The 26,706-nt window shown below is 42.2% G+C and overlaps 1 protein-coding gene across 3 annotated transcripts in view; it reads left to right on the top strand.

The window, feature by feature from the left end:
* Positions 1 to 26,706, top strand: part of Prmt7 (protein arginine methyltransferase 7) — a 42,755-nt gene that overhangs the window by 10,616 nt on the left and 5,433 nt on the right. For all 3 annotated transcript variants that reach the window (XM_059264073.1, XM_059264071.1, XM_059264072.1), the window contains exons 4-14: positions 2,857 to 3,006; positions 5,430 to 5,538; positions 8,969 to 9,081; positions 13,553 to 13,794; positions 14,174 to 14,354; positions 20,173 to 20,300; positions 20,910 to 21,045; positions 22,311 to 22,394; positions 22,796 to 22,843; positions 23,663 to 23,752; positions 26,207 to 26,368. In XM_059264073.1, coding sequence (XP_059120056.1) covers positions 2,857 to 3,006; positions 5,430 to 5,538; positions 8,969 to 9,081; positions 13,553 to 13,794; positions 14,174 to 14,354; positions 20,173 to 20,300; positions 20,910 to 21,045; positions 22,311 to 22,394; positions 22,796 to 22,843; positions 23,663 to 23,752; positions 26,207 to 26,368 — 1,443 coding nt within the window. The remainder of the gene's footprint in view (positions 1 to 2,856; positions 3,007 to 5,429; positions 5,539 to 8,968; positions 9,082 to 13,552; positions 13,795 to 14,173; positions 14,355 to 20,172; positions 20,301 to 20,909; positions 21,046 to 22,310; positions 22,395 to 22,795; positions 22,844 to 23,662; positions 23,753 to 26,206; positions 26,369 to 26,706) is intronic.

Genomic DNA, 26,706 nt, shown 5'->3' with positions numbered 1-26,706 from the left:
CTAGACTAAGAACATCTCATTATTGAGTCTTGTGCTTATGAGATTTTTCTGATTTTAGTGTGACCCATATAGAAAGGGTCTTTCTTATTTCAGAGGGAAGTTGGCCAGATGACATTCCATCCAAGCCAGAAAGATGGCTCTCCCCTCTTTTTGTGAGCCTGTAATCTGTCATCAGGTTCTGCTGATCTTCCAACTGCAAATCCTTGCTCAGCCCTCATTTGCTTGCATTGAGCTCCTCTTCTCATTCCTCTGCATGATAACCCAAGGGTCAGTCTGACTGTGTGAGCTGCCATGTGGATACTAGCAATTGAATCAGGTATAAAAGTACTAAGTGCTCTTAACTGATGAGCCATGGTTCTAGCCCCTAGTAAGTAGATGTTTGTCACTTTAAGAAATTGTTGAAACTTTTTTAGGATGGCTGTGTAATCTTATGTTCCCGTTATTGATGTATGGAATTTCTAGTTTTTTCAAATTTTTGTCAACATTTATTATTTTAAAGCCTGGTATATAGCTCAGTAGTACGTTTGACTAGTATACGTGAGGTCATGCGTGATACCCAGCATTGGAAAAAGAAAAGAAATCAACACGTGGTGTTTTAAACTTAAAAACAGACGAACAAACAAACAAACAAAAACCAACCACCAAACCAAAAAAACCCTTTTTAATCATTGGGTTGGCAGGATGGCTCATCAGGTAAGGGTACTTATTTCTAAACCTGAGGACCTCAGTTTAGTCCGTAGAACTTAACATGGTACAAGGAGAGAACTGGCTCCTGCAAATCCTATTTTGAGGTGCACATGTGCATGCACATACATTCCCCAAGCCACACAAATAAGTAAATAAATGAGAAAACAATTTAAAAAATATTTATTGGGGCTGTAGAGATGGCTCAGTGGTTAAGTCTCGAATATTATTAAGGACTCACCTTAATAATATTCTTCCCAGGGGCCTAGAAGAGAAGCTATGAACAGTGAGAATTATTTTCAGGAAAAGAATCTAAGTACACCAAGCTCTTTTGTCCGTCTACTTTATTCCTCTGGGATAAAATCCTATCTACCCTGGATGGTGGTGGCGCACGCCTTTAATCCCAGCACTTGGGAGGCAGAGCCAGGCGGATCTCTGTGAGTTCGAGGCGAGCCTGGGCTACAGAGCAAGATCCAGGATAAGCACCAAAACCACACAGAGAAATCCTGTCTCGTGTGTGTGTGTGTGTGTGTGTGTGTGTGTGTGTGTGTGTGTAATCCTATCTACACAGCTTCAGTTCTGTTCTCATGCCTAGCTTCTTTCTTGCCTGATTTTTCTTTAGCTTTATCTGCTGTCCCCTCAAAGTTCTATCTTAATTCTCTCATCTCAGTTCTGCCCCATCTTGGTCTTTCTCATCTTGTTCTTACCCATCAGACTTTTCTTCATCTTCCATCTCATTCTTCTAGTTCTCTATCCAGTTCTCCAGTCAAAATCCTCAAAAATCCTCTCTAAGTCTCTGAGGTTTACAAATCTATACCCATGCAATAGCAGTGCTCTAACTAAAGCAGGGCCACCAGGCTTGAAAGGCAGACAAGAGTTTTCCTCAGGCAGTGACTGTCAGGCTTTCTTTTATAACCCAAAGGGGGAGTGGTAAAGGAGGAGGTCAACTAAGAGCTGAAATCGGTTAATATATCAGAAGAAGGCCGGGCGGTGGTGGCGCATGCCTTTAATGCCTCAAGAGGCAGAGGCAGGCGGATCTCTGAGTTTGAGGCCAGCCTGATCTACAGAGTGAGTTCCAGGCCAGGTGCAAAGCTACACAAAGAAACCCTGTCTCAGAAAACCAAAAAATATGTGTGTGTGTGTGTGTATACACACACATCAGGAGAAGGGAATTTATGTGTTCAAACTACATTCCTAGAGGTGGTTAGGTAAATGTTAGGAGTCTATAATGTTAGTATAAATACCACTAAGGCTGTATAAGAAAGGAGGGTCTGAGCTTAATTTGCCTTAATTCAGCAGATCGTTTGGCCTTGGATACTTGATAGGTATTTCAGATAAAATACACTGTTATGAGTTCTTGGAAGCATACATAGCATACAAGAAAATTATTTCAGGAATCGGCTAATATATATACAAAAGTTAAAATATCACCAAGACTTCTTAAGCCATGGCTTGACATTTGGAAAAGTCAAAGTCCTTGACTTTTCCAAGTAGTAGCTTTTGTGATAGTAGCTGGATTCCATTACATTTTCCTGCAGCCTGCAGCAGTTAAGAGCACTCCAAGGACCCAGGTTTGCTGGAGTATTTAATGAGAACATACCAAAATAAGTAGGAAGCCCTGATCTAGGACTGACAGAAACTTCCAGAAGTTGACAAGGAGGCCCTGTGGGCTGGTGCTTTCTGAGATCAATGAACTTGGGTTTGGGTGCTACTCTGAGGCACCAGAGGAGGCTGGTTGTGGGGTACTGGGAGAAGAGGGGGCCTGGAACCAGCTGCCATTTCTGAAAGGAAACAGATTAGAACAGTGTTCCTTAGGAAGGACATACTTTCTTGCTGCTCCTACCTGCCATTCACCCTCTTAATTTACCTATTGGCTATACCTATCAGCTTAGAAGGACAGTGGTTTGCAGTCTCCAGCATTCCTCAATAGGGAATAGAAGATTATGGCAGACAGAGAATCACTTAATACAGGGCAGGAAGCTGAGTCAGTGATCTTGGAGTCTTGTAGTACCTATCTAGCTCAGCTGGGAAGTGCTGCTGATCTAGGGGCTAGAAAGGATATAGGGTCCTGACTTAAACTGGTGCTGTCAACCATGACTCCAATTCTGTAGAGCACCTTTTCACTGAATTATAACAACACGTGACATGACAGTTATTTTCCCTTTCTCTTAGAATATAAAATACTACCAGGGTATCCGGGCAGCTGTGAGTAGGGTGAAAGACAGAGGAGAGAAGGCTTTGGTCCTTGACATTGGCACTGGCACGGGTCTCTTGTCAATGATGGCAGTTACTGCAGGTGCTGACTTCTGCTATGCTGTTGAGGTATGTATCCTGTATCTTAAATGGGAAAGCCTTTAGGTCCTTTGGTTTCCCCGTCTGTTGACAAACACATGCCAAGCACGTGACCAACTTCTTCATACATAGAGATGAGTCAGACAGGGTTCCTTTCTCCAGGAGCTTTTTTCTGCTCTGAAACAGTGATTCTCAGACTTGGCTGTGTCAGATTCCCTGAGGAGCTTTCAAAAATTGTTATGTGGGCTGGAAAGGTTGCACAGTGGTTAAGAGCACTGGCTGCTCTTGCAGAGAATCCAGGTTTGATTCCCAGCACCCACATGGTGGCTTATAACTCCAGTTCCATCCTCTTCAGACCTCCTCAGGCACCAGGTACACCTATGATACACAGACTTACATACAGGCAAAACAATCATTCACATAAAAATAAATTTAAAAGAAAAAAACTTTAAGAGATACTTCTGCTTTGCGCTGAGATTTACATTAAAGTGTTTGTTGGGGATATAGTTTAGTCTCTAGAGTATCAACCTGCCGTGTAGACCTGGATTCAATCCCTAGCACTCCAGAAACTGGCTGTTGATACTCCAGAGGTAGACGTAGGGAAATCAGGGTTCAGGGTTATCCTGGCTCTCCAGCAGGTCCTGTCCAATCTGAGTTACCACAGTCTGAAAACAACAGTTTTAAATTAATGCCATTTTAGTGCATTTCCCGGAGTGTGACCTGCCACTGCGATCTAATGTGTAACGAGGTTCAGTGTCCCTAGAAAACGAGCTGCTTTTTACATTCTGGCTTTTTCTTTCTTCTTTGGGTTTTTTAAAGAGACATGGTTGCTCTACGTAGTCTTGGTGCTCCACAAGCAGACAAGACTGGCCTTAAACTCACAAAGATACTACTGCCTCTGCCTCCCAAGTGCTGAGATTAAAAGGTGTGCTACCAGGCCTGTTCTTTTTTTTTTTTTTTTCCTTTTTGACACAGGTCTATCTACATGTCCTTAGCTGACTTAGAGCTCACTATGTAGACCAGGTTGGCCTCTAATTCATAGACATCCATTGTTTCTGTCTCCCAAATGCTAGGACTAAAAGTGTCCACTACCATACTCTTAAATTTTTTTTTTAGTCACATTTTTATTTATTTGTTTTGTATGTTGGAGGGGGGCATTTTTGTGGTGGTTTTCAGGACAAGTCACACCTCTACACCTCTGCCCACTGATCCATCTATCACACTATCCCAAATGCTCATCCTTCTAGACTTTGAGATTAGGGCTACACTGTAGAGATGACAGGGTGGGCAGCTATCAGGAGCCTAAGTAGAATACATTCTACTGTTGACCTTTAGGAGTTTGTTTTCTTTTTCCACTATTCAGACCTCATGATTGAATTCAGGTCATTTCATCAGGCTCTGCAGCAGGCTCCCTACCCACTGAGCCATCTTGTCATCCTTACCATTTATTTCTTTAACAAAACATTAGGCATGTTACTATTTTTTTTCTAAGATTTATTTATTTATTATGTATACCATGTGTTCTGCCTGCATGTGTCCCTGAAGACCATAAGAGGGCACCAGATCTCATTATAGATGATTGTGAGCCACCATGTGGTTGCTGAGAATTGAACTCAGGACCTCTGGGAGAGCAGTCAGTGTTTTTAACCACTGAGTCATCTCTCCAGCCCCAAGCATGTTATTTTTATTATAATGTAAATAGTATACACTATAACAGGGAATGTGGTAAATGAATAATAACAATATCTTAAATAAGATAAAAAAAATTTTAATCACATAAAAGCCTGAGGTCAACAGTAGAAACCCTGTCTCGAAAAAACCAAAAAGAAAAAAGAAAAGGGGTATGACTGGGAGAGTAAAGTGGTCTACTTTGTTTCATAACGGAATACAGACTGTGCTTTTAGTCTGGGTCAGTTCTGAAAATGAAGGTGGTCTTGCCATACTTTAGCTGTGTTTCTTTTCTCTGGAGACTAAAGCACATTTTTTCAGGTCTGTGGAACAGCACTGCTCTTAGCATATTTAGTAAGGGCAGCGACACCTAATGCCCTTACTATGTAGTACAAAATTCCTTCATTTTCACTTGGTGGGCACGAAATGGGAAGTTGTAAATAGTACCTTGAATTTAAACTTATTTTTGTGCAGGTGGGGGCAATTGAGACAGGGTTTCACTCTATAGCTCAGGCTTTCCTCTAACTCATGATGATTCTCCTGCCTCTTAAATTCTGGGATTAGACACAAGCTAACCACACCTGGCTGAATTTCATCCTTTGATGTTCATTTTCACACATTTGGAGACTAAAACATTTTTAGCATCAAATTATGGGACCAGAATCAGGTACTATCTTGCTAGCTATGAGTCCTTGAGCGGTAAGTGGGTTTTTTTGTTTTGTTTTAGTACATTGCTCATTTTCCCTCCCTGTTATCTCTCCTCTCACCCCTTCTCTGACTTACAGGTTTTTAAGCCTATGGCTGATGCTGCTGTGAAGATTGTGGAGAAAAATGGCTTCAGCGATAAGATTAAAGTTATTAACAAGCATTCCACTGAGGTGACAGTCGGACCAGGTGAGGGGTGTGAGGACCTTTGTGTGAAAAGAAGAGCTAATGAAATATCACAGCAGTCACACACAGCAAAGAAACTTACTGCTTTAAGCAAACTTACAGTAGTAAGAAAAGTCTTCATAGTCAGGAGTTTGAACTTAGAAAATTCTACATGCTCTTTGAAACTTGGAGAACACAGCTAAAACATTTGGGGCAGGGGAAAGACTAGCTTTTCTTTATGGCCATTACCACTTTTTAAGATGCAGTATTTTAGGATTGAAGGATCTACTTATTTTAAGTTTAATTTTGGCATTATCATCATCAGGATCTAATATAGTCCAGGCTGGTACTGAATTCACTTTGTAGCTGAAGTTGGCCTTGGTCCTCTTGGGTACTGGAATTACAGGCAGATCAACAGATCACCATACCTGTTTTTTTTTTTCTCACATTAAAAAAAATTACTTTGAGGATAGGGATGTAGCCATTGGTAGAGTACTTGTCTTGGGTATATAAGGCCCTGGGTTTGATCCCTAAGATCCTAAAGCTAGGAGGTGTGGACAATCCCAAACATTTGGAAAGCTGAGGCAGAAGGAAGATCATGGGTTTCAAGCCTGAACTACATAGCAAGGCTGTTTCTAAAAACAACCCAAATATAGGGCTGAAGAGATGGCTCAATGGTTAAGAGCACTGTTCAGTTCCCAGCACCCATGTGGTGGTTCACAATGACCCATAACTCTGGTTCCAGGACATTCTGTGCCCTCTTCTGACCTCAGTGGGCACAAAGCATGTATATCATGCACAGGCATATATGCAGGCAAAACATTCAAACATAAAGTGATTATATTTAAATCTAACTTTTAAAACAATTTATTTTTTTATGTGCATTATTCTATGTATGTCTATGTGAAGGTGTCAGATCTTGGAGTTACAGACAGTTTTTAGCTGCCATGTGGGTGCTGGGAATTGAACCAGATCCTCTGGAAGAGCAGTCAGTGCTCTTAACCACTGAGCCATCTCTCCAGCCCCTTAATCTAGTCTAAAAAAAAAAAAAAAAAAACTGTGTGTGTGTGTGTGTGTGTGTGTGTGTGTGTGTATTTGTGTGTGTGTTGTATGTGTTGTGTACATATGTATGTGTTTGCATGTGTATGTGTAAACACAACACACAGTTTAGGCTGGCCTCAAACAAACTCCTAACTATAAAGATTCTTTTAGCCAGGGAAGTGGTAATCCCAGCACTCGGGAGGCAGAGGCAGGTGAATCTCTGAATTTTTCAGTGCTGGGGTTAAAGGTATGTACCACCACACCAGGCCCAACAAAAAAACTAAAAGCCCACTTGAGAAACTGACACTCTCTTTTCTCTTCTTTTTTTTTTTTTTTTTCAGGACAAGGTTTCTCTGTGTAGCTTTGCGCCTTTCCTGGAACTCACTCTGTAGACCAGGCTGGCCTCGAACTCACAGAGATCCACCTGCCCCTGCCTCCCGAGTGCTGGGATTAAAGGCGTGCGCCACCACCGCCCAGCCTCTTTTCTCTTCTTACACACCATTCTCTTTCAACACTTGTTTGTTTGTTTTGTTTTAAAAGACAGGGTTTCTCTGTGTAGCTGTAGCTGTCCTGGAACTCACTCTGTAGACCAGGCTGGCCTTGAACTCACAGAGATTTACCTGCCTCTTCCCTCTTGATTAAACTGCCCAGTACTAGTTCCCCATCTTAACAGATGGCTTGGCAAGGTTTTTGTTTTATTGGGACAGAGTCTCTTTATGTAACCCAGGCTAGCCTCAAACACATTGACCTCCTGCTTCTGCCTCCCAGGTGATGGGACTACAGGTGTGCACTGCCATATCCTACCACAAGTGGTCTCCTCATTACTAAGTTAGAAGTCTTCTGTTTCCCCACTCCAGGTGCCGCAGTGTTGGTGCTTCTGCATTCCATCCTTCCTGAAACTTTCAAGTTCCTGGTGATGTTTCCTAATACTAGTTCTCCTTTTTCACTTCTTTTGTTTTTGTTTTTTGAGAAAAGATCTGTTCTGTAGGCCTGGCTAGCCTGGTACTTACTAGGTATGGCCTATTGAATGTTAGGATTAGGCATATACCTTTGTTAATTTATTACTTTCCTTCTTACTCCAAATGTGAGTTCCCCAAGGGTCTGTTCTGAGGCCTTAAAATTAGTATCTAAGTTTGGAGTCTGTTCCTTAGATGGATTACCCTGAGTATGTGTGGCAACAGTTGTTCAACTATCCATTGCATTCATGTGATAAATTAGGACACACCCAGTATAATTGCCTTTCTTCAGGCTCCTATACACCACCCTGTCATAAATTCACACTCACTTTGATAATACTAGGCTCTAAGAAGTATTTATTAAAATTCACTGGGTCATAAAGCTTTGTTTTTATTTTAATGAAGCAAACTTGGATGGTAAATCATTTCAAGTCTCATCACCTTAAAATTTATTTAGAAGGTAGAATTGACAAGGTTTGATGGTGATTGACAGGGAAGAATCAAGAATTCAGCTGGTGTTTGCTGACTCTTCTTACTGGTTGTAAGGCATTGTTGTAGTCATTGAGATATGGTGAATAGGACAGTCCTAGACCTGACAAATGATGCCCCTTTGTGTGCTGTGTGACAGGTGCTGTTCACTAAGGCAGAGGCTAGCGAGTGTGTGGTAGTGCAGTGGGATGGATCAGGTGGAACAGTGTGTTCCAGCTGGAATTTAACGTATTAAAGACAATGGACACTTTCTAAGCCAGGAGATGGAGTTTGCTCTTAACTTCCATTTACTTACACTTAACTTCCACTTTACCGATGTTTAAGTAAAATGGGCACATGGAGCCCATGTGTGTGTCATAGGAGAGGTACTTTGCTAACCCTTGTTCTGGTCCTCGTTTTACAGTTGAGGTGCCTAACTTGATGGTAAAAACCCAGGCTCCGGGGCTAGAAAGTGGTATCTAGACCAGGTCTACAAGACTCCAGGACTCCTTGCACTGCACTTAACTCTAAACCACTTTAACACATCTCCTTTTCAGTGTCCGCTGTGAAATTTGTCCTCTTTGTAGGGAAGATGAGTGGGCTTTGTCTAATGTAATTCATCAGCTGTTAGAAATGTTTACAGTTAATTCTCCATGATAAATAGCTCTTTCCAAGGTCTACTGGCTCATTAAAAATAATAATTGTAGCAGTATATTATGTTTTAGAGGTTTAGAAAACAGTTGACAAAAGAACTCCTCAAAACCCAGAAGAGGGTGTCAGATATCTTGGAGCTGGAGTTAACAGGGGGTTCTGAGCTGCCTGATATGGGTGCTGGGAACTGAGCTTGGGTCTTCTGCAAGAGCAGCACATGCTATTACCATTGAGTCATTTCTCTATCCCCTACTTTTTGATGTGGTGTCTTTAACGTATTTGTCATAAATATATTTTCTAGTCTGGGCACGTTTCTGACTCTATTCACTTGTTTTCAGATGGTGACTTGCCGTGTCGTGCTAACATCCTGGTCACAGAGCTGTTTGACACGGAACTGATTGGGGAGGGAGCACTGCCCTCTTATGAGCATGCACATAGGCATCTTGTGCAGGTAAGTGGCTCAGAGCCTTCAGGAGTTATGATTGAAGCCTTTGCACACAGTCACTGCTACACCATGCTCCGTACAGCCCTTGAGAATCTTTCCATATACCGTGGGCCTCCCTTCAGTTCCTGGTAGGCATCTAGCTCAGGTGGCAGTAGTGAGGAGATAGAGAAACTTTTGTTTAAATTCTGAGCTGTGAAAATTCTCTTCACTGCTGGGTTTCCAGGGCCTGGTGATGGACACAGAATGAAAGGATGAATGAGGTAGGAGGATCATTAGACAAGGAGGTAGAACCACAGCCAGCTAGGTGAGAGGGACCCTGCAGGTGTCCATGCAGGTAGTGATCTGTGAAGGGATGTGAATGCTTCTGCCTTACTCAGCAGCTTCCCACTCAAATGAAAACCAGTTCTCTTCATTCTGTTTTCTTTAGGGGAACTGGACTCCATGGGCAAGGTGCAAATCAGTGGAGGATGTAGGTACATGAATATTTCTTCCAGTACACATATACAGACAAACATAAACAACACAGACACTACATATAAAGTTATACCCATGCTTGCAAACATCCATGCTCCCATAGATTCCCTGACATTCATAAGCAGGACAGATAGTTATATCTGTATTTCAGGGAAATTGCCCTTTTCAATTTCGAAATGCTTTTCTTATCCCAACAGGGAGACTTCCCCTTGCTTAGAACTGAGCCTGCAGAGACTATCTCCTCACTATTGAGGTCTTTGGTGATATCCAGAGAAAAAGACCTCTCACTCTGGGACTTGAAGACATCCTTTTCTCCCTCTGTACTAAGCAGAATCTGTAGAGCTAATTTGTTACTGATAACTGAGGTCACTGCATATTGACATGTTCTGAGTTCTCTCCAAAAGCAAATTATGTATTTCAATGAACTGAACAGCTGCTATCCACAAGTTTGCCAGCTTTTGGTCTTATCTGCCCTCACACAGTAGACAACTACCCTGACAAAAGTAGATGCCTCTCCTCTGTGATCCCTGCACACCTGGGTCAACTTGGGATTTTTTTGAGGATTGTGTCTGTATGGGGATTCCACCATAGAACAATCTTCATTCTTTGTTTAAACTTTGAGAGGGCAAGTAGTAGATGTGCTGTCCTACATCTATTACATATATAACACACTGCCAGTAATTCTGCACCTGTTGAAGATTGGCTTCGTCTCTAGGCAGCAAACACAGAGTGCATGCTTGTTCACCATTTCATGGGCTTTCTGAACCCTACCCCTATCTAGTTTACAATTAGACCCTTTGCAACCCATTCTTCCATCTGTGAACAGGGAGTATCTCGCCAAGGAGGACTGTCTAGACTCAGAACAGGGTGGCTAGAAGGCTTTCTCAACCTTGATCCTGACAGTTCTCCAGGGGATCATGACCAAGGTGGAATGAAGTGCCACCATATTAAAAAAAAGTCAGCTGTTACAGGATGTGGGTTTGTAACATAAGGCACAAAGGGAGTAAAACCTGGACACATGAAAATCTTCCTATTTGACTGGTTTTAAGCAGCATTCTATCCCTGCATGGTGGTCTCTGCTTCTGGTCATTTTCGCCATGAGGAAAGACTCAGATTCTGCCACTTGATGCTACACATCCACTAGCTATATGTGATGCCCAGTCTGTATACTACACTACAGTGCTCACAACACTTTGTATTAGTGATAGGGATGAGGTTCTTTTGCAGAAACATTGTCTGACAAGTACAAAGAAGAGAGGAAGGAAAGAAAGAAGAAGGAAGGGAGGGAGAAAGAGAAAGATGAAACAAAAGAGGCAGAAGGAATAATAAAAGATAAAGGATGGGAAGTGTGTAGGGAGACAGGTAGGTTGGGAAGAAGAACCAATGGAGAAAGGATGAAATGAAGGAAGGACAGCTAACCAGGAAGGTTGTATTTCTTTAGTTAAGGGTGTATATTCTTATATATATATATATACATAAGTGTATATAACATTTTTTGTGTCATACCTCTAATTATGATGTCATATTTACATTGATGTCATACCCTTCCAATTACGATATCTATTTACATTGATGATGTCGTGTCCCAACATTAATGATGTCATAGTTTTCCAATTGTAATGTCATGCTAGTCCATTTATGGTGTCATAACCTTCCAGTTGTGATGCCATATATTGACACTGATGATGTATACTCTCCCCAATTATGATGTCATAATTCCAACCATGATGTGCCATCCCATTGATTATGTCATACTCTGAATTGTGATATCATAAATTTACGCTTATGCTGTCATATCTTCCTGTTATGATGTCATAGTCATCCAATTATGGTGTCATGTCATATTTGTGGTGTTATACCTTTCCAATTATATATTTACATTGATGATGTCATATCCTGACAATAATGGTATCATAGCCTTCCAATTATGCTGTCATATATTTATAATGATGATATTATAATCATTATGATATCATGCCATTATGATATCATGGTATCATACCCTTCCAATTATGATGTCATACCTTCTACTTATGGTCCCATACCCTTCTGACTATGGTGTCATATGTTCACATTGATGATGTTATATCCTTCCAAGCATGATGTGACATTCTTCACATTATTTATTTATTTATTTTTTTAAGACTTATTTATTTATTATGTATACAGTGTTCTGCCTGCATGTATCCTTGCAGGCCAGAAGAGGGAACCAGATCTCATTACAGATGGTTATGAGCCACCCTGTGGTTGCTGGGAATTGAACTCAGAACCTTTGGAAGAACAGCTAGTGCTCTTAACCTCTGAGCCATCTCTCCAGCCCCCATTCTTCACATTATAATATCATGCATTTTCTATTTATAGTGTAATAACTTTCCAATTATAATGTTATATATTTACATTGATGATATCATATGACAATTTAATATAATTTTCAAATAATGATGTCATATATTTACATTGATATCATATCCTATCTAAAATGATATCATAGTCTTTCAATTATGATGTCATATATTTACATTAATGATGCTATATCCTTCCAATTATAATGTCATATCCTTCTAATCATGATGTCTTCCCATTATTCAAAGAGTCTAATGCCAGGTGGTTCATTGTCAGCATATTTAAAACATGACAGTTTGGGAAAAAGTTTTTTTCCCAGTAATCATTCCCATTCCAAGTTTCCAGGTGACAATTATTCCAATTCCAGGTGCACAATAAAGCTTAAGTTGTGACTACATATAGAAACTTGTTTGCAAAGTACATGTGACCATGAGAATAGGTTCTATAGCTAAAATCTAATGTGGTCTCTAATGGTAGCATGAAGGTCAGCAGGCTATAAAATACATGTGACATCTCCCCTAAGGATGGGTTCTATTAAAGATAAAGGAAGGAGGGAGAGTCTGGGATAAGCATTCTGGTGAGGTCTGCCTCTAGAGCAAAAGGGGGAGTGCAGTCTGCCTCCACAAATAACAAAGATCACCAGGTCATTAACAATATACACTCTCAGCCTTCTGAGCAGGAAAACAGGTATTTTATCTCCTCCATTAAGGAGAGGCCCCTGTGTGTTTAACATTCCTGGTTCCCTAGTGATCTGTGGGTAAAAAGACTTTTGTACCTCCTACAGGTAGGGAGAATGATCAGGAGTGCTGGATAAACCCAGCAGGCCAGTCAGATGAGAATGGGCAGCTGTACATTGGGTTTTTGTCCTGGTGTGCTAGGCAGGGGTTTTACCGAAGGGTCATTCTGAGGCTAAAGTGGCTACTTTTCAGGAAGACTGTTCTAGGTCTATGTGGTAGTTCATGTCAATAAGGTTTTTTTTTTTTTTTTTTTGAAATATTTAATAATTCTAGGTAACTAGGAACTCAGCTTTAAATCATCTTAGCACTCAAGGCCGAGGCAAGAAGACTGTAAGGTTAGCCTAGACTATATAACAAGACATTGTCTTTAAAAATAATGATCATTTTAGCCATGATGTACTTTCTTAAGACACAGGGCAGGAAACAGTTCACTCTTATTACATGAGGAAGGTTACTAAATCAGCCAAATATTTGTAGCAAGTCATTTTCTATCCTGCCAGCCAGCTCCCAAATAATGACATGGAGACATCAATTATGAAAGCTTGGCCTATAGCTTAGGCTTGTTCCTAACTAGCTCTTATAACTTAAATTAACCCATATTTTTAAATCTACATTCAGTAGCATGGCTTGATATTTCATTTCTCTGTACTGCCCATTCTCCTTCCTCCCAGCTGGCTGGCAACTCTGCCTTTCTTCTTCCTAGAGTTCTCTCTGTCCCTGGAAGTCCCCAACCTCTTTGTACCTGGCTATTGGCCATTCACCTCTTTACTAAACCAATCAGAAGGCACCTTGGCAAAGACACAGCTTTACAGTGTAAACAAATATTCTGCAACAAATACTAAAGCCTTTGGTGAGTGTGAGTCCTTGTAGATGAGGTGCCTGACTCACTGTTATTGTTGTTGTTTGTTTTGATATAATCTTAGGAACACTGTGAAGCAGTGCCTCACAGAGCAACCGTCTATGCCCAGCTGGTGGAGTCCAGAAGGATGTGGTCCTGGAACAAGCTTTTTCCTGTCCGTGTTCAGACTAGTCTCGGAGAGCAGGTCATTGTCCCTCCCTCAGAATTGGAGAAGTGTCCTGGTGCACCTTCAGTCTATGACATTCAGCTGAACCAGGTGTCATCTGCTGACTTCACCATCCTCAGTGATGTGCTGCCAATGTTCAGGTACTGTGGCACCTCCCTGGGTGGCAGTTTTTTGAGACGTTTGATCAGATTTCTTCTTCTTCTTCTTCTTCTTTTTTTTTTTTTTTTTTTTTGGTTTTTTCGAGACAGGGTTTCTCTGTGTAGCTTTGCACCTTTCCTGGAACTCGCTTTGGAGACCAGGCTGGCCTCGAACTCACAGAGATCCGCCTGGCTCTGCCTCCCGAGTGCTGGGATTAAAGGCGTGCGCCACCACCGCCTGGCCAGATTTCTTCTTTTATGGAGTGGAAACCTACCTGAATCCTCTCCACATCAGTACCATTGTTGGTCAGGTGTCTGTAGAAGTTTAACAGTGGAGTGTGTGAGTTAAATTATGCCTCAGTTCCTGAATATTCTTCCACAGCGTGGACTTCAGCAAGCAAGTCAGTAGCTCGGCAGCCTGTCATAGCAGGCAGTTTGTACCCCTGGCATCTGGCCAAGCACAGGTGGTTCTGTCCTGGTGGGACATTGAAATGGACCCTGAGGGGAAGATCAGATGTACCATGGCACCCTTTTGGGCACAGACAGACCCAAAAGAGCTTCAGGTAAGAGTCAGGAGCTGAGCACATTTCATGTAAGTCAGGAAATTTCTATTTTTGTTTCTTTTTACCCCAGATCACTATATCAGTCAAAGGCAAAGAAGCAGTTTTCTTTTGGGAAAACACACATGCATACACACAAGCACAAGGGACTAGGGATGTAACTCAGTGATAGAGCACTTTCCTAGCATGCATGAATCCCTATACTATATCCCCAACACTACACAGAAAAATAATAATAAAAAATAAAAATTAGAAAGCACTCCAGGTGGTGGTGGTACACGCCTTTAATCCCAGCACTTGGAGGCAGAGGCAGGATGATCTCTGTGAGTTCAAGGCCAACCTGGTCTACAAAAATAAATCCCAGGACAGTTAGGGCTGTTATATTGAGAAACCCTGTCTCAAAAAACAAAAATAACAGCCTGCCAGTGAGTAGTAGATCTCTCTGCGGATGAGTTCATGGTTGACACCAGTGGCCATAGTGAACAACAGAAGTCTTAGTGAATTAGTTCTCCTATTCTCCTTTGTTCTGACATAGTCCCTCACCTCACCACCTTCTGCCATAAGTGATCCAGGGGGCTCAGGTCAACTTGGAATGGAGAACTACTACAACCTCACTTCCTTTGGTACAAAATCCACCTTCTCCAGCTCAGGGAAAAGGAGCAGAGGAAGTACAGAGTATTATTCAGCATATGATAAGTTTTTACCTTTAAACTGCTATGAAATAAAAGAAAACAACATAAATGAACTTCAATGAAATACTGTCTTTACCTTTAAGTAAATAAAATTCATAAAGTTTGGTGACACACTGTTGGTCAAGCTTGAGTATTAACTGTCAGAACATTCATGGAACACTGCATAGCTCAGCCCAACCTGGTAGAAAGTGATAGATGCTGGAGCCCTGGCTTAAGGCACACATGCAAAGTGACTCACATGTAGGATAATCATATCTTTAATTTAATAAAAAGAACAACAGACCACCTGTAAGGACTCAAGTCATCCTGTGTCTTTCAGTAAACAAGGTAGCTCTATGCAGAGTAGTCAATGTTGATGTATTGTATTAATTTTTCTTGGATTATGAGGATTAGACCAGTGGTTCTCAAACTTCCTAAAACTGGGACCCCTTAATACAGTTCTGGTGACATCAACCATAAAATTATTTTCATTGCTATTTCATAACTAATTTTGCTACTGTTATGAATTATAATGTAAATATCTGCTATGCAGATGGTTTTAGGTGACCCCCATGAAAGGTTTGTTCAACTCCCAGGTTGAGAACCACTGGATTAGACATTTGGCCTCACATGTGCCAGGCAGGCACACTACCACTGCATTACAGATATACCTAAGTGCTTTAAGTACTCCTTAAGTACTCATTTTTAGTCAGGGTCTTACTGTGAACTCAAGGTAATCCTCCTGTCTCAGTCTCTCATTCCTGCTATTAGAAGCATGTGTTACCACCTGCAGTTGCCAGGCCTCCTTTTGCTTTTGTTTGTTTGCTTGAGGCAGTCTCATATAGTCCATGCTGGCCTCAGACTACCTATGTAGTCAAGGCTAACCTTGAACTCTGATCCTCCTGCTTCCACCTTCTGGTTCTGGGATTACAGATTATATATCATTGTGGCTGGCTTCTTCATTTTACTTTTTGAGACAGGATCATACTAAATTGACCAGGTTGGCCTTGAACATTAGATATTTCTGCCTCAGCCTCTTTAGTAGCTGGGAATACAGACCTGCACCATTTGACTTAGCTACCTGGTATGTTTTCTTCTTGAATATAATGTTGACTCAAGGAAAAATATATATGTAGTAGCTCCCATGCTCTGGTTCCTGATTTACTGCCTAGGCCAAAGGCTCTCGCTGCTGTGCGGCTGCTGTTACTAGCCAGATCTGTGAGCTCCTCAGTCTACCTCTTCTTTCTAAGTGTTTGACCCACGTGTGGGTCAGTCAGTACATACCGGCTTCCTTCTGCAGTCTTGGTCCTCATAGGCTGTGTTTGTGAGATTTCAAAAATTAAATATTAATACATTTTAGTTGCATGTCTTCAGAGCGCTACAGTGTATATTTTCTCCTTGAGTCTACACATAGATGTACCAGGTAACTGTACCGATGCCCAGAGTGCAGGGTCTTGTGTCCAGGAAGTGGAAGGGTAGATGTGGATCCTAGATCTTCTCACAGTGGATCATATGTCCTTTCTAAACTGCTGATAACTTTTATAGTATTAGGAATTTGAAAGCTGAAGGAATCTCCCTGATGAACTCACAAAACCACTTTGATCCCATTTAGCCTGCTTCACTTTGAGACAGAGGTACTGTCTCTAGCTCTTTAGCATCAGAACTCAGAAACCTCCTTGTATAGGGTTCATGGGAGGGGCAGATGTTAGGGAAGCACCCTGGAGCACTCAAATTCCTCCAGTATAGGAAGGAATAATAGGGAAAACGTAACCTGTTTTATCCTTTGTTACTATATATGTGGCTTTTGGACTTTTACTTTTAAAAAAAAAAATTCTTTATTTGTTTGTTTTATGTATATGAATACTTTGTCTTCATCCATACCAGAAGAGGGAATCAGATCCTATTACAGATGGTTGAGAGCCACCACGTGGTTGCTGGGAATTGAACTCAGGACCTCTGGAAGAGCAGCCAGTGCTCTTAACCACTGAGCCATCTCTCCAGCCCGGACTTTTACTTTTTAACCTTTATATTTGAATAGACATCTTAGGTACCTGCCTTTATGCTAAATTCAGGATCAAGTGGATGAGTTATGTCCCAGGCGAGTGGAACAAGCCTTGTCTTCATTTGCATATGTGCTATTGGAGTCTGACAAAACCTAGTTTCTTTGGTTTTTGGAAATCTCAATAAACAGGTGGTCGCCCCATCAGAGTTGAGCCAGATTTTTTTTTTTTTTTTTTTTTTTTTTTTTTTGAGAGAAGATCTTACTATAGAGCAAGCTGGCCCAAACTCAGAAGGTAACCCAGGCTGGCCTCAAACTCATGATCCTCCTACCTCAGCTTCCTCAGTGCTGGGATTACAGGTATATGCTACACATTTAACTCAGGCACCAACTTTTTAGAATAATTATTCTTCTTAATTTTTTCAAATAGTATCACCTTATTTTCTAAAAAAAAAACAAGACATAAAGGTTATAAGAGTAATGTGCCAGCCAGGTGTGGTGGCATAGGACTTTAATCCCAGTACTTAGGAGATAGAGGCAGGTGGATCTTTTTGTGAGTTCGAGGCCTGCCTAGTTTACATAACAAGTTCCAGGCTAGCCAGGGCTATATAGTAGACCCTGCCTCAGGGGGAAAAAATGTACTTCCTTTGGTAAAATAAAAGTGTATAAAATTTACATTGGGCCCTACCACCCAAAATAACTGCCTTTTTTTGTGTCTCTTTCCAAATATGAGTTTTTACTAATGCTTAACCTGTTTTGTTTTTTGTTTTTGTTTGGTTTGTTGTATTTTTATGCTGTATCATAGTCTTTGTCATTTTTCGTGTCTTTGAGTACTCTTCATAAATATTTAACCTATTTCTGAGCTGGACATTTGTGTTGGTTTTGGGTTTTTGTTACTATAAATCTTTTATACACATATTTATGTGAATATAGCTTCTTTATCTTTTCTTTTCCTTATATGTAGGATTTTTAGTAAGCTTTAATCACAATTTATTAAAGATTACCTTGTGCTCAAGTGAGCTCAGTGATAGAGTAGTTGCCTAACATGTATAATGCTCTGGGTTTTTAATCCCCAGTCAAAATCACTGTAAATCATGTTTCACACTTTAGAATATTCTAGTTCTTAAAAACAAACAAACAAACAAACAAACAAACAAAACCCAACAACAGAAAAACTCCATTTAATTCAAAAGAGTAAGCCAAACAACCTTTCTCTGCTAAACTTTTGGGTGTGTGTGATATAATGTGGTATGTGTATGAGCTTGGTGTATGTAGTGTATGTATTTGTTAGTATTGATATATGCATATGTGCCTGTAGGTGGGCCTGTGCATGTATATATGGAGGCCAGAGGTCACCATCCATCTTTATGTTTTAGACAAGGTCTCTCTCTGAGCCTGAAACTCATTGATTTGGCTAGGCCACTCAGGGATGCATCTGTGTCTGCCCCCTCCCTCAAGTTATATTATAGACACTCAGCTTTTCACCTTTTTACATGGGTGCTGGACATTCAAACTCAGGACCTCATGCCGGGCAGCAGTCACTTGACTGATTAAGCCATCTTCCCTGACTCCAATTTTCCCAACTTTTGTTTTGAAAAACTGTAGAATCACAAAGTGAAAATGGACACTTTTACTTCAATTTACTAATGGTTAATATTTTCCACACTTGCTGTATGTATCTTTGTTTTCTCTCTCACTGCACACACAGTTTCTGCTTAATCATTTGATAATAAGTTACAAACACCTGACTCTTGACTCTTGATATTTATAAGAATAAAACAGTTTCTTCATAAGCAAAATATCATCATCACAACTAAGAAAATTAACAGTATACTATTTCATAACATCTAACATGATTCAAAATAAAATTTCTTTAATTGTCTCCAAATGTCTTTGATAACTTTTGTTTTCTTTTTTCTTTTTTCTTTTTTTTTTTTTTGGTTTTTTTGAGACAGGGTTTCTCTGTGTAGCTTTGCGCCTTTCCTGGGACTCACTTGGTAGCCCAGGCTGGCCTCGAACTCACAGAGATCCGCCTGGCTCTGCCTCCCGAGTGCTGGGAACTTTTGTTTTCCTAGTCTAGGATCCAGTTAGATATTATGTATTCTATTGGGCCTTTTGTGTTTTGAAGCCACTTAAAGACAAAAGAAATTCTGTGTATATAGTAAAGCCTTGGAATATGTCCCAAGAGGTTCGTAGAGGAGAATTTCCCCCAGATTACTAGGTCAGCCTTGGTTGTGAGCCAGAGAATTTTTCCTTCCAATGAAAGATGGTTTATAGTCCAACAGGTGAAGGAAAGAACATTGGCACTTGTGCTGACTAGTTTTATGTCAACTTGACACAGGCTAGAGTTGTCTGAAAAGAGGGAGCCTCAATTGAGAAAATGCCCCCCCCCTATAAGATCCAGCTATAGGGCATTTTCTTAATTAGGGACTGATGGGGGAGGGCCCAGCCATTGTTCATGGTTCCATCCCTGGGCTGGTGGTCCTGGGTTCTATAAAAAAAAGCAGGCTGAGCAAGTCATGATGAGCAAACCAGTAAGCAGCACTCTTTCATGGCCTCTACATCAGCTCCTGCCTCCAGGTTCCTGTCCTGACTTCCTTCAGTGGTGAACAGCAATGTGGAAGTGTGAGACAAATAAACCCTTTCCTCCCCAAGTTGTTTTTTTATTTTGTTTTGTTTCTCAAGACAGGGCTTCTCTGTGTAGCCCTGACTCTCCTAGAACTCCCTTTGTAGACCAGTCTGGCCTCAGACTCAGAGCTACACCTGCCTTTGCCTCCTGAGTGCTGGGGTTAAATACATGAGCCACCACACCTGGCCCCCAGTTGTTCTTGGTCATAGTGTTTCAATCTCAGCAGTAGTAACTCTATGATGGCACTTCTCTGTGAGGAGAGGGCAGAGTTTGCACTTGTCCCTTCTTCTAAAGCTACCTCAGAAGACCGTTGCCCCAACGATGTCTTCTAAAGTCAGCAGGGTTCCAGAAAGCTTTTTGGGACATGGCTTCTCTGATTAGAATTGTTTTCTTTATCTTATGGCCATTATAGGCACTTGCTATGCCATGTGTCTATGCAACTAATATTTGGTTTTGGGCCTTTCGATGGGAAGTGTTGTTGTCATAGCTTAGTGAAAACTGATTCTCTAATCCTCATTTCAGTGGCGGGACCACTGGATGCAGTGTGTATACTTCTTGCCAAAGGAGGAGCCCATTGTTCAGGGCTCACCCCGATGCCTGGTAGCCCACCATGATGACTACTGTGTGTGGTACAGCCTTCAGAGGACCAGGTATACCTTTTTGTTGTTGAGGTGGAGGACCAGCCTTCAGAGACTGCACTGATGTAAATTCTCCATTGGACAGCTCTTGTAGAGACTTGAATGGGTAGATTTATATCAGAACAGAATAAAATAAGAGCAAGGGCCAGTAAGATGGCTTTATGGGTAAAGGTGCTTTTAGTCAAGCCTGATGACCTGTGTTCAGTCCCAGAATCCACATAGTGGAAGGAGAGAGAACCTGTTCCACAAAGCTGTCCTCTGATGTCTACATTTTTTCCACACACATGCAAAAAAAAAAAAAAAACAAAAAACAACTAATAATAATAATTTAAAAAGTGGACGTTTGTAGCAGGATATATCAATGTGTTTGTGTATATGTAGAAACTGTTATGGATTGGTAAGTTCTATTCAAAACAAATATATGAAAAGTGTGGAATCACAGGGCTCTGTAATGTGCTGGTGTCCAGAGTCATCTAAACTCTTCTAGAGATCTATGCATGTATCTCTCAGGGCCCAGGCTCAGTTCTGGTATTCTAGTCCCCTGTGCCATGCCCTCATGCTCTCTAGTTTCCAGTGTGGGGTGTTTATCACTTATGTTTGGCTTTTCACCTCCTTGATCAGCACTGATGAGAATGAGAAAGTCTACCAAGTGCGCCCTGTGTGTGACTGTCAGGCTCACTTGCTCTGGAACCGGCCTCGGTTTGGAGAGATCAATGATCAGGACAGAACTGACCAGTATGTCCAAGCCCTGCGGACTGTAAGTGCCTTGTCTTTGTGTTTAGGTCTCACTGCTCTGCTTGTGGTTTGCTCTTACTGGTTTGTCTTTCCTTGTCAATAGCTCCAACTGGCTCCACCTGGAGCAAACACTGGAGAGCCTGAGAACCTGTCTTGGACTCTCATTGTTCTCTGCTCTGTGAGAGGTTCCCTGGGTGTTCACTGTTCCCATAAGAGCTCCCCTGAGAGCCTTTTCCCAACCCAAACTTGTTCTGCTGGATCCCTTTACCTCTGTAATCACCAGCAATTGATGTGGGTGATCACACCATAAGCTACACCTCTCCTGTTTTCACCTGTTGTAAATCTGACTGTGGAACTCTCTGACCTGGGGTTCAGCCTGAAATCCCCAGATGGGGTTTAGAAGGAGTCTTCTGGACCCATTGGAGTTGTGTATAGAAATATATCTGCACATGCATGCAATTTATGGGGGAAGAAGACCCCAAGCTGCCATAAGTTCCTCTCCAATAGATCTGTGACCCATAAAGGCATCCTACCTTTGGGGAGCCACTTGAAGGGCACATGGGCCAGATGGGGATGACATTTGCCACCATAGATTAGAAGGTACCGTCCTGCTAGTGGAGCATGTCTGTCTTTAGCTGGGCCTTCTGGAAGGGTGTGGGGGGTCTTTCCTAGCAGTGGGTTCTGGTGGGAAAGGTGAGTGAGGGCCATAGCTGCTTAGTGTGTGTGCTGAGAAGTCATATGTGGCAGTGTGGGGGCAGGAAGGAAGATAGGATGAGAACTGGTGTATTCAGAGATTTGTTGGGTCTAGAGAGAGATGGCTTAATGGTTAAGAGTACTTGTTGCTCTTCCCTAGGACCTGGGTTTGATTCCTAGTACTCACAGTCTGTGACTCCAGTTCTAAAATATCTGATGCCCCCTTCTGGCCTCAGTGGGTTACAAACCCCACAGGATACAAAACACCTATACACATACTTAAAAAAAAAAAAAAGATTATTTATTATGTATACAATATTCTGCCTGCATGTGTCCTTGCAGGCTAGAAGAGGGCACCAGATGTCATTATAGATGGTTGTGAGCCACCATATGGTTGCTAGGAATTGAACTCAGGACCTCTGGAAGAGAAGTCAATGCTCTTAACCGCTGAGCTATCTCTCCAGCCCAAATTTTTTTAAAAAAGGAGAATGAAGTTGTGAGTGAAACTAGGGGAAAGACAGCATGTCTGTGAGCTTGTCGGGAGGAAGCTCCTGGACTAAGGTAACCTGTGCTGATCCTGCTCTTTTTCCACAGGTGCTGATGCCGGGCACCATCTGTCTGTGTGTCAGTGATGGCAGTCTGCTCTCTGTGCTGGCCCATCACCTGGGGGCAGAGCAGGTACTGGGTCATGCTTCTCTGTTGTCTCTGTAAGGGTCGTTCTTCTCCCTTCATTTTTAAATTGATTTTTCTTTTCTATTTTGTTGTTTTTCACCTTTAAAAAAAAAAAAATGTTGGCATGGTGTGGTCCAGGCATGAGTTTCTATGATCAAAACATTTTGCGGATGTAGCTTTTGTTGGTGGAATGGCCTTGGTTTGGGGGCAGAGGAACTTTACTGTTTCCATTCATGGTCAGGAACCCAGTCATGGCTACCACTGCCAGGGAGCTGCAGCATAGGTTCTGAGTTGGCCCCTTCCCGAGTGAATACCCAGGATAGTTGCTGCCCCAGGGAGGTAGTAAGGCCGGGCCTTGTTTCAGTCCTCTTGACCTTCTTTAAGTCCATCTCCTGTGTTCTCTTCAGGTGTTTACAGTTGAGAGTTCGGTAGCTTCCTACAGACTGATGAAAAGGGTAAGTGACAGTTGTTGCTGAATTCATGAGGGACTGTTGGGCCTGCCTTCTTGAGCTTGGGAGGTGACTTTACAGCAGCATCACAACCAGGAGCTAGTAGAAATGCCCTGCTTCATGACTGTAGCTCCTACCTGGAAAGCAGGCCTTTTGGCTTTGGGGCAGACATCAATTAGTAGAATTTTTGTTTGTTTGTTTGTTTGTTTGTTTTTGAGACAGAGACTCACTGTGTAGCCTTGGCTGGCCTGTAACTCACTTGGCTGGCCTCAAGCTCATAGAGATCTGCCTGCCTCTACCTCCCAAGTACTGGGATTAAAGTTGTGCGCCACCTTGCCAGGCTTCTGACATCCAATCAGAAGCAAGTGTTAGCACTCTGGTTTTGGTTTTTGTAGTTGAAGAAGTTTAGCTTTTTCTCATTTCATGCAAGACTAAGAAACTAGCATCTCTGTGTAAGCAGAACTGAGTGATTTGTTCCTGGGAGTAACCTGCTCCACCCAAACTGCAAGACCTTTGTAATAGGTCCTGCCTGATAGAGATCATTTCTTCATGACCTCTTTCGAGGTCTATAGGAGTGCTCAAAGAGATGTTTCCACAAGCAGAGAAAGTGGTGTCCTAGAGCCATTTGGCCAGAGAACTCAGCAGAGGAGGTAACTTTGAGAGGTGTTAGTTTTTAACTTTTTATGATGCCACGGATTGAACCCAGGCCTCAAGCACAGCAGGCAGGCACTCTGCTATGGAGCTATACCTTCTGCTCAGTAGTTGTTTTTCCCTGGTCTGAAACAATATGTGAATATAAACACAGTTATATTCTTTCTTTTGAAGATCTTCAAGGCTAACCACTTGGAAGATAAAATTAGTATCATCAAGAAACGGCCTGAGTTGCTGACATCTGCAGACCTGGAGGGTAAGAAGGTAAGGAATGGGACTTTGTTGTGCACTGGGGCTGTGTGAGTGTGGACAGAGTAGCACTAAGGTAACCTAAGCTCTGCCTTGTCGCCTTGGCTAAATGCTATGTGATATCACTCATGCAACTTGGCCAGGAGAGACCTCACTACTCTGAGGGTGGGTGAGGGTTTGAATAAAGGCCCACTGAGCATAGTACTGGGCTTCTGTGCCTCTCAGATGAGAGCAGAATAGTTTGTTGAGGTTAAGGAACTTGGTGGACTGCCTCTCCTCTTCCCCTTCAGTAAAGTCTTTGAAGAATTCTTCCTGCTCAGATCTTTTTACCCCCTCAGAGCTGCTCACAAGGAACCCTGGGGTTACTAAGCACCAGCTCCCTACAGGCTTTTGTTTGTTTTGAGAAAGGGTTGTTATGCAGACTAGGTTGACCTTGATCTCACAGAGATCTGCCTACCTCTGCCTCCTGAGTGCTGGAATTCAAAGCATGTGCCACCTTGACTAGCTGCCTTTAACTTCTTCAGAAAGCATTGAACTGTTGTCCATAGGTGCTGGGTTGTTCCTCTCCAGTGTGTGAGGTGCGTTTTGTGCTTCCTCCCCTTTTCAGTGTAACCATTTTAGTGGGACGCTGGCATATCATTGTAGTTTTCATTGTATTTTCATGACTGCTAGTGATATTGAACATCTTTTCATGTACTCATAAGCTAGTTATAAGTCTCATCTGAATATCTGTTCAAATCTCTTGCCTATTTTCCCTCATGCCTTTTATAAAATGACAGCTTGAGATGTAATTCATACATTGTACAAAGCACTCGTTTAAAGTACATGGTTGAGTGTAAAGTAGGCAACCATCACCAGGTCAACTTCAGAGCATTTTTATTACCCTAAAAGACACTCTTATTGTTGGTGGTCACACTCATATGCTCCCAAGCCCTAGACCACCACTAGTTTACTTTCTGTGTGGGTTGCCTATTCTGGGCAAATCATGTAAATGAAATTATACACTATATGGTCCTTTGTAACTGACTTCTTTCATTTACCCTAATATTTTCAAGGATCATCCATTTTGTAACCTAAGTCAGTGCTTCATCTCTTTTTATTGTTGAACAATACTCCATTCTATGGATATACCACATTTTATTTTTTCATTTACCAGTTGATGGACATTTGTGCTATCGGTATTTCTTGGCTATTTTGAATAGTGCTACTTTGAACGTTCAGGTACAAGTTACGTTTTCTTCCTCTTCCTTCTTCCTCTCTCATTCTCTTATTTTTTAAATTTATTTACGCATGTATTTTATACATATGGGTCCTCTGTCTTCCTGCACACCAGAAGAAGGAAACTAATCCATTACAGATGGTTGTGAGCCATCTGGTGGTTGCTGCGAATTGAACACAGGACTTCTGGAAGAACAGTCAAGTGTTTCTAACCGCTGAGCCATCTCTCCAGCCCCTCCTCTATCATTCTTAATGCAGGTTTAGAACATAGTTAAACTTATAAGGCATTTCTGTGGTGTTGTGGCCAGAGTCCAGGTTCCTTTGGGTAGAAATGATGAAACGGTAAGAGAAGGCATCTGTAGGATGTTCTTGATGCTGGGGGAGGAGTGAAGGGCAGGGCAATTTCAGGGCTGGTCTCGCTTTCATTGTACCTATTGCATGTCCTCTGGTTCCCATCTACTGAGGCCCTCGAAAGTCTACTCAGACTGTGCCCCAGTGTCCCCAACTTGCATATCAGCCTGAATGCTGTGGCATCCCTTCGAATACCTCCAGCCACCACTTCCACTTGCAGGGTTGCCTGCCTGCTTCATGGTCCTCAGAAGGATCTCTGCAAATGCACGTACATCTTCTATCTTTTGAGTCCCTGATTAAAGCGGTTAGGCGCCCCTCTTGCCTTCAGGGCAAGTGGACCTGCTTAGCTATTTGGCCATTTAGATTCTGGCTGGTCTGGCCTCCTCATCCTCTCCTGACAATTGTCTAGAAGGCCTTGCTCTCGCTTACACCCTCACTTAGCCTCTGTCTATCTGTCTGACTTCTAGTCACATAGCTCTTTGCTTAGTCCACAAATGTGGACTGAAGTGTAGACTGCCAATGTCCACATTGGTTTAGTGCAGTGAAGGTGACATGGTCATCTGGTCCTGATAGGCTGGGGTGAAACAACTTGATTTTGGGGTTGGAAGATCCATTTTGGAAGCCCTTTCTGAAGCCCCTGCATGCACCTATTCCCTGCTTCTTTCACACGAAGACCATCCTCTCCCTTGTTTGTGGTGTTCTTCATCCTTTGTGTCTTCAGGGGCACGCTCTTCTGTTGACTGAGTGATGAATGAATGAGTGATCGATGAATGAATGAATGAATGAGTGAGTGAGTGAGTGAGTGAATGGCCTGTTACATGCTCCTGTGAAATTGCTGAACTTCCCTTCACTTGTTAGCTTCACTCCTGATACCTGGCTTCTTCCTGTTCTGGTTGCCAGGTCTCCCTCCTCCTGGGTGAACCCTTCTTCACCACCAGCCTACTGCCATGGCACAACCTATACTTCTGGTACGTCCGTACCTCCGTGGACCAGCACCTGGAACCTGGAGCTGTGGTGATGCCCCAGGCCGCCTCACTGTATGCCATGATTGTGGAGTTCAGGGTAGGCCATCCAGGACTTTGCAAGACACCAGATCAACGGGAGGGTGGGGAAGCTGTGTTCTTCAGAGTCCTTGAGTGTCGGTGGAACAGCTTGTTGGGTCCTGGTGATGGGCCTTTCTTTTCTGCATCAGTGGCTGCAGGACGGACTAGAGGAAGGCTGCGTTTTTTAAAAGGCAGTAATTTGACATGGGAAATGGAAATGACTGTGTGTTGTCATTTTACAATTGTGGCTTATCAGAATAATTAAAAACATAAATTAAGCATTTCAGGAGGCATGCTGTGCAGCTAGCTGTGTTCTCGTAGAGAATGGAGGCTGCATTTGTTAGAGCATTCTGAGAT

Source organism: Peromyscus eremicus, chromosome 5 (genome assembly GCF_949786415.1).
Source record: "Peromyscus eremicus chromosome 5, PerEre_H2_v1, whole genome shotgun sequence".
Lineage (NCBI taxonomy): Eukaryota > Metazoa > Chordata > Mammalia > Rodentia > Cricetidae > Peromyscus > Peromyscus eremicus.
Note: the sequence above shows the minus strand (reverse complement) of the source record. Positions and strands in the feature narration are given on the sequence as shown.